Consider the following 15,263-nt stretch of genomic DNA (forward strand, 5'->3'; position numbering starts at 1 on the left):
GCAATACTAGAAAATGCACGGAGCCGAACATCTTCAGATGTGACATGCGCGCACTTCTCGCCAATACAGATCGCCAACCAATCTGCAGAGAAGGCAGCGGGTGTCGTGAGCACAAAGCAGGTTGAAAGCCTCATCATTTTTTTTACAAGAGCCCAGACAAGTCAATCGAGAAACCCTGAGGGGAATTGTTCAGGATCGTTTCCATACTTTCTGTCAGGCCGAAATTGCAATGACTGGAGAGCCAAGAGACCGGCTTGCAATACCACCTGTGCCAAAGACCCGCTATGTTTCGCCGTCCTTCATGTCGTTCTTCTCCAGGTCCAATAAGGGGAGAGCGAGAGACGGCGTACTTATATCCTAGAGAGCCAACACAAAAGCCGACTTCTCGCCGGGCCTTCAAACGAAGTAGGCAGATATCCATTATTGCCACGCAAGAGAGCAGCATAGGAAGGCCCCAACTAAGCAGTTCGAGCGTATTAGGAAGGGGGCCGAGTTGGGATCCCCCAGCACCCTGAACGGGTCCCATTGTCTAAAGTTAACGAAAATCGGTGTTGTGAAATGAAGACTAAGAGGGAAGACCAAAGGCTCAGGCAGACTCCGGGACCGTTCAGGGAGCAGCAGGGGAGCAGCAGGTGAGCCGAAGGTGAGCCAAGCGGCGAGCGGCTAATCAGAAGGGAAGACTTAGGACAGGTTTTTCGTATGACGCTACCTAGGTAGCATCGGGATAGGATATTGTGTACGAGATATAGTTGGTACACGCATTGTCATTACGCAGTGTTGATTTTGAGATTAGAGGGTAAACCACCAGAAGAATTCAGTAAATCAGGACGAACGTATGCGTTCTCCTGCAACCTTTTCCATTCGCAACTGTTTCTCACTCCAGCGGCTGCATTGGCACTGAAGTCCGTCCTTTATCACTCTAGAGTTCGTGAATCTCAAAGCGGGTTAGTGTCATTCTGCCTTCCACGTGACCTTTGCACGCACAATAAGGTCTCGTCTCCTCCCTCCTCCTCATCTCCGCCGCCACACAAACCGGTTTTTATCACTTGCTTTCCATCATCCTCCATCATCAAATGTGGACACCAAGGTCCGCCCCGACATTGTGGCGAGTCGGGTCACTCTCTCACCCCCTCCCCAGCCCGTGCCACCAATGCTTTGTTCCTCAACCCGTCCACTCAAGGCAGACATTTCCTGACCCCGCCTTCGCACGCGCCGCCGTTTTATGGAATTGTGGCTTGAATCTCTGACGTCGTTCATCTTTTTCCGCTTTTTGCGAACTTGAGCAACCGCACGCACATGGCTGAATAGGCCTGGGCAAAGGAAGCCAGGGCCAGGGCCAGCCAGCCAGCCATCTCTTCTTTACTTTCTCCCTCTCTCTCTCACGCACATCTGCAGGGTTCAAAAGTGTCGTGTTTGGCTTTCCCATCACTGAACATGGCCTCCTCTTTTTCTTCGAGTGGTTAAGAAAAGTGTATTGTCCGCCTGGCACATGCACCTCTTCTTCTTTCCCTTTCCTTCCCTTCCGTCGCATCTTTGGTTCTTTTGTCCCAGCAGCAGCATTCGACCCCTGAGCTTTTAACAGGCACTGCTGTGGTACTTCTACTTTAATTCTAATTTCTCGCGCACTAATCAATTTGGCTGTGACAGCACATCAGAATGCCTTCCGCACTCATGGAGAACAGAAATGGCGAGCGCGACTATGATCAGGAGGGGGAGGAGAAGTCTCTTCACGAGTGAGTTGAAGCTGCATGAGGGGCTCAAGGCAGACCCTTCTAGATCGCCTGGCAGATATCATTGGCGCTCTCGTTGCATAGATAGATCATTCACTCACCTACGCTTTCTGCAGGCTTCTGACCTCTTCCTTGGTCGACGTCTACGTCGGTCAGGACTCGACCCGCTGGTCTCTCCACGAGGAACTCCTCTGCTACCACTCACCCGTCTTCTCGTCCGTCTTCCGCGAGGATGGAAAGGACGAGGAGAAGAAATCTGGGGGAGGAACCACCAACAAGGCCTACCACCTCACGGACGATGACGATTACCCGTTTGAGCTTATGGTCGGCTGGCTGTACTCCAAGTCTCTGCAGACGCCAAAGACGGAAAAGGACATCGGCCCTCTCCTTGACTTGTATCTGCTCTCGGAGAAGTTGCAGATCAAAAAGCTCAGCACCGACGTAGTCGAAGCGGTCCGAGAATTCTACCACAGCACCTCTACCTACCCAGGCCTGCGCCGAGTCCAATACATCTATGCCGAGACGGACGAGGACAACGAGATGCGCGAGATGATGGTCTCTTCGGTTGCGCGCCAGTTGACCACCAGCGACAAGATCCCCGCACATTGGGCGACGGCCCTGAAGCGCAACGGACAACTCGCCGTCGACATCATCCGGGCGATTCAACAATGGCACATTGAGGAGCGTAGCATCCCCGACGTCCGTGACGGCAGCCGGATCCGGGGTCGATTGCTCAACGGCAACATCTTCAGCGCGGTCGAGCGTGCCGCCAAGTCGCACGAGACGGATGACACCAATGACACGAACCTGGGGGTCGAGAGTCTGAACAGCGGACCGAGTGATGCACCGAATGTGAAGAGCGACGCTGAAGAGTAAGTCCGCGCCCGTTCGTGTACCACCAGTTCATCCTGGCAGAGAGGAATGGCGTAGACTAGGATCTCGCTGGCTCCTTTTTTGTCTTGCGAGATTCCTCCACCACGCCTATCTCCTTGTCCTTGTGAACGCCAAAAGATCAAAAAAAAAAAATTATAAAAAAAAATATAAGGAAAAGAAAAAATATCCAATGAAATTGAGAGAGATATGAAGAGCGTAAGCTGAGCGAGAACCACGCAAACAAAAGAAGCCCGTTATTACCGTACCCGCCGCCGCGACCGCCAGAGCCGCCAACTAGCCCGCCGGACCAAAGGCCCGAAGAACCAGGAGGAGGAGGAGGAGGAGGAGGAGGAGGAGGAGCAGCAGCAGTGGCGTCAGGAGGAGGAGGGGGGGAAGGAAGAGGAGAAGGAGATGACGGGCCAGATGCAGCGGATTCAAAGGTCGATATTGAAGCGAGAGGCGATACCCCAGGTGCTAGCGACAACGATAACGACAGAGAGAAGGAAGATGGACAACCACGACAATGCGATTCCGGCGACGACCAACCATATGATGAACGGCATCAAACGTCCTCTTTCTCTTCCTCCTCGTGCTCCTCCTCTTTGTCATCGTCATCATCCTCCAATGAAGAAACCAGCGATACCACCTCTGGCCCTCAGCACCCGACCGACTCGTCCCCTTGCCCAGCGACAACTGCACCCACCAACCATGCTAGCGACAAAAGACATCCCCCATCTGCATACAAGGCACTGCTAACGGAGGCGTGGCGCTTCTCCTCGAAGGGCAACCGGGCGGAGAGCATGTTTTTGGCCTCGGCGTGGGCCGTGTATCTGGTGTATTTCCTCGGATATGCCATTGGAAAGTAGAGTAGTTCAATGAGCGAAATAAAATCAATATATGTATTTTGGTGGTTTAAGTCTTCCCCTCTCCCTCCCTCCTTCCCGACGACCCTCCTGGCTCCGGTCCAGAACACAAAACCAAAACCAAAACCAAGCCACTCACTCACCGCCCGGCCTACTTCTACCTGTACCTTGTACTTGATACGTGCACCCTCGTACTCTTCTTTTCTTTCTTTCTTCAACGTAAACATCAACGTAAAAACGCGCGTGGTTTTAATGCCGTTCAGCGGCGTTATATCCCATGCATATCTTCCATGGAGAGGCGCGCGAGAGGTTTACCAAGTACTGGAGGTAAACACCTACATAGAGACCTACCTACCTCCCTGGCTGCCTGCCTATCTGCCTAGCTCGCTAGGGACTTATGTGTGTGTACGAGGTACATACTGTATGGCCATAGCTTTCGGCCTTTTTTTCTTCTCTTGTGGCGACCTGCAAGTATGAATGTATGTGTGTATGCATGCATGCGTGCCGCAGTGCCTCGTCTCGTCTCGCGTGTATCCCTCCATACTATTATATACATTGCCTGCCCTTCTCGTTAGTTCTACAGTGGTCATTGACAAAGTGTCCAACTGGACCTGCGACGCACACAAAGAGTCACGGAGATGAACAAACAAGGATAAAAAGGTACACTGTAATTGGTACTCCTACACCACTTCCGGACCCCAGGAGTTGACACCATGCTCCCTCCCACCGCAAGACGGCAAGTAGCCACTAACAATGTCACTGTCTCAGGCTAGAAAGCATGGGCCAACATCGTCTCAGCCTCGTCCAACACATCCAAGCCACTGCCCTGTCAACTCTCGATTTGGAGCAACGGACCAGGTAACCACTAAGAAACAACATGTATGAAGCTCCCTCAAACCCCAAGCCCCTTCACTTCCTCAATTTCTCACCTCGTCCATTCCAATGGCATGACTGATACAGGCGCATTCCAACCGTAGCTTTGTCTGGGTATCATAAATGAGGTGGGTACGTATGTCTCTGTGGATCAATCTTTTGCTCCCCCAAGAAGCTTCGAGGTCCCGGCATGTAGAAGTGCAAAGAGGTGATATGAATGATAGTCTGCGCTCGATTCCATTAACTAGGGCCACTTTTATCCCCGTCGGTTCCGTCCACTACCATGCAGGGCATATCGCTTTCGACATTAGTCGTCTGTGAACTTTTGCCGCTTTGGCTTTTGTACCTTCCTCCTCCTATCGACGAATGCTCGCTTTTATCTACAAAGAAGGCGCTCCAATGATTTCAAGAACGATCGCGAAATATGACGGCAAGACCCCGTCATGGTCTAGAAGACATGATAAATCCGTGGGCGGCGGCCAGTTCGGTGGAAACAACGACTATGGCGAGAGGGACATCATGCACTTCATGCATAAGTGATTTCGAGCATTAATTGGAGATCCGTTGGTAGAACAATAGATAGGCAACCTTGTTGTCCTTGACAAGGTACTTGGGATTTGGCGTCTGCTTCCCGGATGAGTCTTTGGGCGTCAAGGTTCCGTTGACCACGGCACTCATTGTCGATTTGGTTCTTGAATGCCCATTGACTTGACTCCACGTTTTGTCCGAAGCATCATCCTCGTCAGTTCCTTGGTCAAATTGCTCGAAACGGTTGCCGCTAGCTGTGTGGCGTTCCAATGCTGCTGCAAGGACCTTCGGGTCTTCTTCGCTGCCACCCTCCGCGACCTCTTCAGCTCTGATACGACGCAGTAAGGTATCGTCCATGCGGATCCATTCGCGGCCATCTTGGCGGCGGATGTCGACAGTGTAGTGACCGCCGTTGGCGTTCTTGCCGTGATGGTAGATGACACCTGTGAGGCGGTATTTTGGTAAGCCACCGTGCGCCGTGTATTTGTTCCGCACCTGCAGAGGGAACACTTCCTTGGGGATTTCGAGTTCTAGTGGGTAGCCGATTTTTTTCCAGATCTTCTCCGCGCGTTTTGTGGTGTTGTCATAGTGGAATCGTTTCAGGTGTAGGATCAGGACTGGAGGTAGAGTTTCAATAAAGACTTGTTTTGTCGCAGTGGCTCTTACTCCTCTCGGAGTATAAAAGTCACCCTGCATACTTTCCGGCCTCGTAAGTCCTTTCAAGGCGTCAATGATGTTGTTTACCTGAGGAGAACCGATATCGAGCTGCAACGGTGAGTATGGCTCCAAAGTGACGGACAACTTATTCCCGGACACTTTCAATTCGGATCGAAGCTTCCCACCAAAGATGTTGGTCACAGGAGATTCTGCCGCAGTCATGCCCGAAGACCGAGTGACTGCAGACTTCTGCTTGTGGCCGACTTCCATCCATCCATTCTCTGTATCAGCGTGCTCCGAGGCATTGGAAACACTGCCCACAGGCGTCGTTCGGCCGGAGCTGGAAGCCGTGGTAGATCTCATGGCGCGAGCACATTCTTCATGCAATTCTTCTAGCAAGAAGCCGAGGAATTCCTGGGCATCCTGCTGGTGGCCTCTCCTCATTTCTCGGAACCGAGGCAGATCTTTGATTGCAGCATAGACATACTCTGGAATAAAAGAGTCGCCATAGTTCTCGTAGTCATCTGGCTTCAAGCGCAGGCGGAGCTGATCCACAGAGTTTGCGGAGCAGATGATGGGGTACTCTCGTACAAACATGATGATTGCATCGATCAAGGGGGTGTCGCTTTTGAATGTATGTGGAGCTCTGTCAGCCAGTTTCGCTATGAAATCGTAAAATGGCAAGCAGAAAACAAGTACTTGCAACACAGAGTTCATGTAGCACATGTTTCCAGTGTTGACAAGACCACGTGGTTTGAGAAAAGATATCTTAGTTGGCGCTTCAACGACAGAGTTCATTTCGTTCAGCACTTCGGATAGGGTCTCACTCTTTGCGGTTCCAGAAATAGTTGAGGCCGCCTTCGACGGTAAGGCTGTGGACTGGCCACTCCGCGCATCATTAGCCTTGAATAGGTTTGCCCAGGATTTCGGCGGGGCAGGAGGCAAAACAACAGGAGCAGCATCTTCAGAATCCGGCTTCGTCTCTGACGCTTCTGTTGGGGTGATCTGGGTTTCCTTAATGTCTACAGGCGTTTGTGCTGGTTCGGATGTCTTTGATTGTGTCGAGACGACCGAGTCACGGTGGCTTGACCGCGCTGCAGAAGGGCTAGAAGGCAGGACTGGGACAGCTGGGAGAATGGGACCAGCAGGTCGGGCTTTTGGTTGAGTTGGGGTTTGCTGAGACTTTGACAAAGGAGCATGAACGGCAGAAGAGGGGGTCGTTGGTTGGGTAGAGGCAACTTCAGATGGGGCGTCCGACGGTAAGGGAGTCGATGCTTGCGTGGTAGGTTGTTCTGCGGAAATGTCTGCAGACTCATCCTCCTCTTGAGGTACCGATTCCAGCTGCTCTTGGGCGGGTTCTTCTTCAGCGGGCGTCGGGGTAGTTGGTTCAGGAGGGGTTGGCTCTACCAATGGGTAGACGACTGGTTCTGAGGCAAGGAGGGAACGAGGAATCCGCCGTCTCTGCCTAGGAGCACGAGGTGGGAATGCTTCGCCGTCAACAGACAACCAAGGCACAGGGGGATAAAAAGGATCCCTGGGAGTATCAGCGGACGGGCTTTGGACCCGTTGAGGTGCGGGAGAAATTGCTGGGGAGATGGTATCTTTTCTTGTGTTCACCGTGCTCGAGGTACTGAGAGGAGGAGAAGGTGGTGTCTGAACCGGGTTTGAGGCAATGGATGGGGCGGTCGAGGTTGGTTGCGGCGGCACAGATGGCGGACCTTGAGGGTGTCGAGGCGCAGGCTGCACGTGCGGCTGGCTGGATACCACCAGCGGGCCGTGATGTGGATGAGGAGCTGCGAGAGGATATTGAGGAGGTGGTACAGGAAGCTGAGCATAATATGGCGGTCTGCCATGCATAGGATGCATGTGGGGTTGTTGATATCCATACCAGTTGGGTGGATAGTGCTGAGGGTACTGAGGCATCATTGGCGCCATATGCTGTTGATAGAATGGCTGGTATTGCGGATGCGGCCTCATGGGAGGCGGCATGTTCGCGTATGGCCCATCATGGCGCCTCTGAGGAGGCTGCATGGGCATGGGATGTTGCCCATAGGGATGGTGGTTTTGTTGCATCGTTCTAGAGTCGCGTTCAGGACCTTCTGCGCCAGGACATGATGTCAAACAGTGGGACGAAGCGCGTCTCTTCTCTTCTTGGTCGGTGGTCTCCTAAACCAACGATCTCTGCTGTGCCATACTTCACAGAGGGCGCAAAGACGACAGGCAGTTGGAGTGAGCGGTGATGGGAGGCTGCGCTGCTGCTGCCAGGACTCATGCGCCCAGGGGAAGGTGAAGGAAGGTGAGGGAAAGCGCGGTCGGTTGAAGTCGATCGAGGAGATTACTACCGGACAGACGATGTGAGGCGCCTACGGACCGCTCACCGACAGGAGAGGAAGAAGAGTGGAGAGGAGAAGATGAAGATTGCTCTAGAGCTGGTCAAGCAAATTATGGAAGAAGAGGTCCAAGTTGCAATCTTTCTGTGATGCGCAGTCACTCACAGTTCAAGTTCGGCGGATTTCGCAGTCGGCCGGTGGGCGCTAACCACGAACCACTGCTAGACCGGCTATTCGCCCCCTTCTCCAATCCTCGGTTGGCAATTAGGTAAGCCTACTGGGCGAGTTTGGTTAGTCCTCTGTCTCGTCAGGAGTGGTGAGTGGTGCTGGTGGTGCCAGTGAGAGTCATGCTCATGCTCAAGTCCCCCGCCATGACTTGCCATCGCCATAGTCCTTCAACCCTGCGCTGTCGTCGACTGTTTCCACCTCATTCAACTACCACCACCCCTTCACTAGGGGTGACTGTAGTCTATTCCAATCACCTCCGTTTGTCGGATGCTTGCTTTTGTTGTTGTGCACTCGTTCATCTTCCTTTCTTGTCGAGGACTCTAGTCTGCTTCACTGCCGGCTTGAGGAGACAGTACAGCACCAGCAGCGATGTCATCCAGCGCCACCTCCATTCCGCCCACAAGCAAACTCCCTCCGTCCTCGAATTCGTCCAGTTTCTCGCTCGCTCCTCCCGATACTTCCTTCTCCAAACGCTCAAACAGCTCAGGGAGTTCTGGTGCAGCTATTGCAACGCGTCAGATCCCGCAGGCGCGCGGGAACCAACCATTAAAGAAGCAGCACAAGCAACAAAGGAAACCTCGTCTTGTCGATGAGGATGTCCTACACGAGACTCACGCCATGAGGTCCATCAACTCACGCAAGGGTCAAACCTCCATCACCCATCTCATGAACTTCTCGCTCCCTCCCCGCCCCCAGCATCACTATCAGCATCACTTCAATCATCGACACCAGAGACGTAATCCTACCTGGGGCCTTGGCTCCGGCTATCATGCTGTGGACAAAGCCCGCTATGTTCATGCAAACTACCGCTTCGTCGTCCGTCCTGACCGAGAATACCACGCACAGACAGTCGACGCAGATGTCTACGTCAGTTGGGACGCTGTCTTGCAAGTGCTGGCATCGGCCGAGACTCAAGATGCTAGCTGTCCGATCTGCCTGTCCACTCCAGTCGCTCCACGCATGGCTAAATGTGGCCACATTTTCTGTCTACCCTGCCTCATCCGCTATATGCACTCTACAGACGAATCCAACCCTGTTCCGGACAAGCGACCCAGATGGAAAAAATGCCCAATATGCGAGGATAGCATTTATATATCTGACGCGAGACCGGTCAGGTGGATTCAGGGCAACGACGTCAGCATGCTGAGAGAAGGTGGTGACGTTCTGCTCAGGCTGCTGAAGCGTGAACCCGGTTCAACACTGGCATTGCCTAGAGACACCGCAGAGAGCAACGGCCACTCGGAGGACATCCCCTGGTTTCATGTGGCTGGGATGATGGAGTACGCTCGCTTCATGAAAGGTGGTGAAGACTATATGAAAACTCAGTATGACCAAGAGATTGCGGCTCTTGATGCCCAGGAAAGGGAGGACGAACTGATGTTTGGTGACGAGAACACATGGACCCGGAAAGCTGTCCTGGCCGTTGAAGATGCCAAACAGAAGTTGTCTGGGTTGGGGAATCCACCTGTGGCAGCACCAACTTCTCCTGCAAAGCAACCAGAGATTCCGGACTCCTGGGAATCAGCCGACCAGGAGTCTTCCAACCTAACTTCGGCAGTCAAGTCAATGACTCTCAGTCAAGGCCTTCCTACCATGAAACCTGCATCAGGTCCCTCGAGACATGCTCACGGATCCCAACGCCCATTATCCCACCCGTTCTATTTTTACCATGCATTACCAAATTTCTTCCTTTCACCCTTAGACATCCGAATTTTGAAGGCTGCTTTTGGCGACTTTTCGGCATTTCCATCAACCATCCTCCCAAGGGTAGAGCACATTTCTACGGGACATATCATAGATGATGACCTGCGCAAACGGGCCAAGTACATGGCTCATTTACCATACGGGTGCGAGGTGACATTTTTGGAATGTGACTGGACCGATGTCATCAGCCCAGTCATTCTAGAGCAGTTCCAAGATGACATTACCAGGAGACGAAAGAGGAACCTGGAAAAAGAAGCAAGAGAAGAGAGAGATAGAATCCGAGCCGAAAAGGAAGAGGACGATAAGAGATGGGCTGCCGCCCGAAGACCACGGAGACCAAGCTCTGTACCAAAGAGTTTCACTGAATCAGATTTCCAGCCATTGGTCGAGTCGGGCAATCATACAAGTTCTTCGCCAGGCGAATCTGGTCTGGCAACGACGCCGCCCTGGGGTAACGCGCGGGCTCAGTCTGCGTTTGCAACGTTGGCCACACCAGGCACGAGTCCTGACGCACCTCGAACGGTTTGGGGTACGGCGGCAGTCGCTCCGCTCTCTCCACCCCTGCTCGCTGCGCCTGAACCTGTGAGCGCACACGCCGACGACGGCTGGTTACAGGGATGGGAGCAGGATCTTCTCGATGAGAGCGATGCCGTGGCTATGGTTGAGGCTTCCTTGAATAATGGTGGCTCACGGTCTAGTGGCGGTGGCCCCTCTTCGAAGAAAGGGAAGAAGAAGAAGATTACACTTATGTCGACGGGCAATCGACGTGGCGCTTAGCAATGGCTTGAGATTTTCTATAAACCATTCCATGTGTTCAGGACTGAGATGTGTCAACGACAGCAATGAGAATTGAACGAGAAGAGAGTGCGAGGCATACTGTGTGATTGTAGATAGCGGCGACCGATCTTGAAATGAGCCAGGAAGCAAATTTGTGTGTGCCTTTGAGCAAATAAATACCCGCTCAATACAATCGAAATTCACAAAACACAATAAACAATATTGTCATTGCATCTAGTCTACCCAACTCAAGTTTGGAGAAACATGGGATGTCTGAATCCGCAGCGGACGCATGTGTCGTCCGAGATGTATGCCAGGTGATATACGTCCGAGTATCGAGTGTTGTGGTCGAAGTCTCTTGACTACCTAGGCACACAAGCACAGTAAGTACGAGGTCATGATACGAGATCAAGCCGAGTCTCCTCTTTCTTAGTCTCTAAGAAAGAAGAGTTCGAGTTATTTCCACTCAGGGAGGGTTGCTGTTGCGATATAGCATACACATACAGCATTCGCTATAACATACGGAATACTACGGCGGACGCATACAGCATACTACAGCATATGGGATACAGCAGTTCCATTCCGTCAAAAAGAGATGAATTTCCCAGTCTAGCATCACTCGGTACATTTGATCCCCTTTCTCCATGCCATCGTTCGTTCCGTTACATTCTTGGCCCAGACCTCGTTTGATCCATAGGCTGCTATGGGTGTCAAGGCTGGCGCGTCCGTGTCTCATTCCATGTATGCATCATCGTCAGTCTTCGTCGTCGTCGCGCACATCCAGAGCAATACCGTAGTCGTGATGGATTTGCACACCACGTCCCTTCGCTCTCAGTCTACATACGCAGATGCTAGTCTATGCCATCTGGGCCAGAAAATCTAGACATCGATGGCGTCCACGACAACGCCCTTGACCCAGTCGTAGCCCATGACTCGGGCAACCTCTTGGGCCGTCTCGTGGCTGACAAGGGCGCTGACGAGGTACAAGCTCGCGTCGATGCCGCTGATGGTGCCGCCGCTGGTGATGACCCGCATGCCGCCCAGCTTCATGCTCTGTCGGCGCACCAGGTTCTCGTGTTTCAGGTTGCTCTCCCGTCTGGCCAGAGAGCCCTTGCGGGCGGTGCTCCCCTTGCGGTTCTTCTTGAACACGTAGGGGTTTTCGTCCAGGTTCTCGCCCAGGTCGAAGCGGGCGTTGTTCACCACGTAGCGCTCCTCCATGACGTCGGTGCGTTCACCCATCTCGCGTGCCGCGGCGTCTTGACACTCCTTCTCCAGCTTGATGTAGAAGTCCGGGTGTGTGGTCGCCGCCAGCCCCTGCAGGAGGCCCTGGCTCGCCAAAAAGAGTGCCGCCGTGTCAACGGCCAGCACGGTCCGCTCCCTCCCGGGGTCAGAGGTCTGGGCGTCGGCGAATGCCTTGATGATTTTTGTAGGTTCGGCCTTGTCTTTGAGGACCTGCATGCATTTGTCCTTGCCGCCGGGGACGACGAGGACGTCGAATTCCTTGAGACGCTTGTGTGCTTCCTTGTACGAGACGTGTGCAGTCAATGTGACGCCTTGGGCGGTCAGGACGTGTTCCTGCGCAGCTGCAAAGGTGACATCAAAGGCTTTGCTTTCTGGATTGCTTGCATGTCAGCTTGGTGTGGTAGGTAAAAGGCTGGTCGTGTGACGCGGGGTTTTGGGGGGGAAGGGGGGAAGTGTCTACATACCTGGGTCACTGGCATTGTATTGAGCGTGAGTGAGAACTTCAAGCGGGCCGGCAAAGTCGAGCAGGTCCATGCCATCATGCATGGTGATGAGGACCTGGATGGGCTCGTTGGTCTCGGTGTCCTGAATTGCACTCATCTTGCCGGCTGTAGATGGGTCTGTGTTTGGAGAGAGGAGGTGAAGAAAGGGATTGTGCCTGAAACAGGTGAAGAATGTAATGTAAGTGGTTGGTTTGAGTGATCAAAGGACCTTGAAAGGCTGTGTGCAGATGTTGGAGTGTGGTGGTTTGTCTCGGGCTTGGCTGCGGTGACTGATTGAAGGAAGGGGAAAGAAGGACAAAGGAGGAGAAGAGTTCGGAGAAGGTGGCACGACAGCTTGGTGGCTCGGTGGCATCAGTGATTCGGTGGCGTGGCAGGTTTGTTTCTGCGGAGACCCCACGAAATTCCTGAGCGCAGTGGCCAAAAATCGTGGGGTACTGAGACGCACTTTGACGCACTAACTGAGGGGCGACTGGGGCATCAATCAGGCTATCAGGCCACCAAAAAGGCGCAGGCAAGTGAGAAGTAAGACCTCGTCGCGGTCAAGTTTCTACCACACACTCGACACCACCTGCATCACAGCCTCCCTCTCCTGTTACCATCACAAACCCACGAAGACTAGTATGTGGTCTGTCAGGATAAGGACAGCCAAGGACACAGACTCCTAAGCTCGTGAACACCTGATATCAAGCCTGTCAGAGACGTCTATATTCCTGCTCCCCGGTTCTGACTTCACCCCTTTCCCATTGCGTGCAAAAAACGTCAATTATCCTTGCTCGTCTTGCATTTCCTCTTCCCTCTGAACCAGAGGCTGAGATTTTCACTTTTGATCTGCAATGTTCTTCCCAGCACAGGAAGGCCTGCACCGTGTGTCAGCTGCACTTTCATGCAGTTCGCAGATACGGCAGATACGTGGGATATGCCATTGCCAATCGACCTGAGCAGCACTCACACTCTTTTCTTTGTACATGCCTTGGCGCCACCCAAGTGCTGGATTTCTATGCAAGAAGGGCACAACACCTCGAATTAATGGTCCTTTGAGGCTCTTCTGCCGTCACTGCAGAGTGCCTGTGCATGCCAAATGCAACCCCTGTCAATTAACGGCCAGAACTTCGACAGGCGCATGAAAGCCCCTTTGTAGCGGTAAGGAGCGGTGAGGAGCGGCGAGGAGTTGTCGACAAGGATCGATGCGCCCGACAAACGTGTGTTCGGCAGCCTGGACCTTTTTTCTTATCCGGATGTTGACCCAGAGTGTCGACTTGCAGCGAGTTGCAGCGGCGACTGCCCTCAATGTTTGGCGCTGAGCCCATGTCAAGAGCGGTATCATGCAAGGTAGAGTTGGGACAATGAACCGTCCAAGCGTCCATACCTATCTTTGATGGCTAGACTGGTTCTGTCAGCCAATTCCCCCGAACCTCCAGAGCATTATTTAAGGTCAATGATGGACTTCCCTCGTCTCTTTTCGACGGCTTGTTCATTGTGGTCAGATGAGCACTGCGTACTTGACTCACGTTGAGGCTCTATCAGCCTACTTTTTACCAAACTGAAATAGCTCACTGATCCTTCAATTTCTGGAGCCTTGATCAGCATTTACTTCCATAACAGCATCTTCAACTTCAGACCTCGACACAAACCCAGCAGAATGCCTTCCGCACCCACAAGGCGGCGTCGTCGTTATAACGAGTCCACAGCAATTGTGGAGATGACCCGATCTGACTTCGATCACATGGAAAAGTCCTATAGAGAGCAGCGAATAGAACTTCAGGCCATGACCCTCCAATTGAGGAAGATTGGCCTGACTGCAAATGAACTGCAGCAAGATGTTGCAGCTAGAAAGGAGAATCAAACGAGTCTCCGAAACGAGCTGGTCCGGGAAAAAGCAAAGTCCACCCAGTTACAGGCTGAGAGCAGGACTATGGCTATCAACATAGCCCGACTCAAGAGCGAGATCATGAAGCTCAAAAGAACAAATGCAATGCACGTCGCTCATCAGCAACAAAAGATGAACAATATGTCCGTGGGCCTGATTGAGATGGTGATGGCCAAGTACGCCCAGCTCTTGGAAGCGAATAGAGAGCTGAAGCAACAGAACGAGACCACGGCGGCCGACAAGGTCCGGCTTAAAGAGGAGAACATCAAGCTTGAAACCGATATGGCTCTGCTTAAAGATGAGAACATCACGCTTGGAGAAAAGACCAAGATCATGGATCAGCTAAATGAGAAGAACATCAAGCTTGTGGAGCAGAACGAGACCATGGCGGCCGAAAAAGCCCAGATGCAGCGACTTCATAGTAAGCAGGGTCAGTATGTCAAGAGGCTGGAGCAGCATGTCGCCACCCTGGAACTCAACCAGCACTGCGAGAGAGTTCATCCTGAGACGTTCCAAGCGAAAATCGGGAAATTGACAGATACCTACCTGTACAAAGCTGGCGGCGCTCGGGAGGGGAATCCCTACAAGGTACGAACATGTGTACCACGATCACCACACTTGTGCATATACATCGTCCCTTCCTCCCGGAAAGAGCAATATGCTAACCCTGGAACTTTGCAGGACTTGAACCAAGTTTACCCCGTGTTCCTGAACGTCTTCACCGAACTCGAGGCGGGCTTATTCCACTGTCTGATGGTCTCGGACGATAACAACTCGGACTCCATACCCAGTGAGCAAGCCTGTAATGCCTTGACCAGGGTTTTCAACTCTGATCCGGCCTTTGCTAAGTGCCTAGGGAGGGAAGCTCAAGACAAGATGGAGAAAGAGCTCACGAACATCTTCCGCGACGGGCTCGAGCTCTTTGGACGGGGAGGCATGTTCTAAAGTGTTTAGAATATCGCCTTGGCTTGTGTACCAAGTATGGATAGAGAAAAGGTGGTGAGGAGCGAAGTTGGGGGCAGCTTGTTGGATTTGTATTTTTTCTTCTTCTTCTTCTACTACTACTACTACTACTACTACTACTACTA

The 15,263-nt window shown here is 52.6% G+C and overlaps 5 protein-coding genes across 5 annotated transcripts; 3 read left to right on the forward strand and 2 right to left on the reverse strand.

The window, feature by feature from the left end:
* Positions 1-1,656: 1,656 nt before the first annotated feature.
* Z517_06227 (uncharacterized protein) lies at positions 1,657-2,606 on the forward strand (the record flags this gene model as incomplete). The annotated part of the gene is made up of 2 exons (XM_013427968.1): positions 1,657-1,733; positions 1,847-2,606. 2 exons carry the CDS (start codon positions 1,657-1,659, stop codon positions 2,604-2,606), a joined length of 837 nt encoding a protein of 278 aa, XP_013283422.1.
* Positions 2,607-4,888: 2,282 nt separating this feature from the next.
* Z517_06228 (uncharacterized protein) lies at positions 4,889-7,597 on the reverse strand (the record flags this gene model as incomplete). The annotated part of the gene is made up of 1 exon (XM_013427969.1): positions 4,889-7,597. The coding sequence occupies one exon, from the start codon at positions 7,595-7,597 to the stop codon at positions 4,889-4,891; it is 2,709 nt and encodes a 902-aa protein (XP_013283423.1).
* Positions 7,598-8,451: 854 nt separating this feature from the next.
* Positions 8,452-10,563, forward strand: Z517_06229 (uncharacterized protein; the record flags this gene model as incomplete). The annotated part of the gene is made up of 1 exon (XM_013427970.1): positions 8,452-10,563. The coding sequence occupies one exon, from the start codon at positions 8,452-8,454 to the stop codon at positions 10,561-10,563; it is 2,112 nt and encodes a 703-aa protein (XP_013283424.1).
* An 879-nt stretch (positions 10,564-11,442) lies between these two features.
* Z517_06230 (uncharacterized protein) lies at positions 11,443-12,405 on the reverse strand (the record flags this gene model as incomplete). Its single annotated transcript, XM_013427971.1, has 2 exons — positions 11,443-12,176; positions 12,270-12,405. The coding sequence occupies 2 exons, from the start codon at positions 12,403-12,405 to the stop codon at positions 11,443-11,445; spliced, it is 870 nt and encodes a 289-aa protein (XP_013283425.1).
* A 1,542-nt stretch (positions 12,406-13,947) lies between these two features.
* Positions 13,948-15,120, forward strand: Z517_06231 (uncharacterized protein; the record flags this gene model as incomplete). Its single annotated transcript, XM_013427972.1, has 2 exons — positions 13,948-14,763; positions 14,857-15,120. 2 exons carry the CDS (start codon positions 13,948-13,950, stop codon positions 15,118-15,120), a joined length of 1,080 nt encoding a protein of 359 aa, XP_013283426.1.
* Positions 15,121-15,263: the final 143 nt, after the last annotated feature.

This window comes from Fonsecaea pedrosoi, assembly GCF_000835455.1.
Source record: "Fonsecaea pedrosoi CBS 271.37 unplaced genomic scaffold supercont1.4, whole genome shotgun sequence".
Taxonomy (NCBI): Eukaryota; Fungi; Ascomycota; class Eurotiomycetes; order Chaetothyriales; family Herpotrichiellaceae; genus Fonsecaea; species Fonsecaea pedrosoi.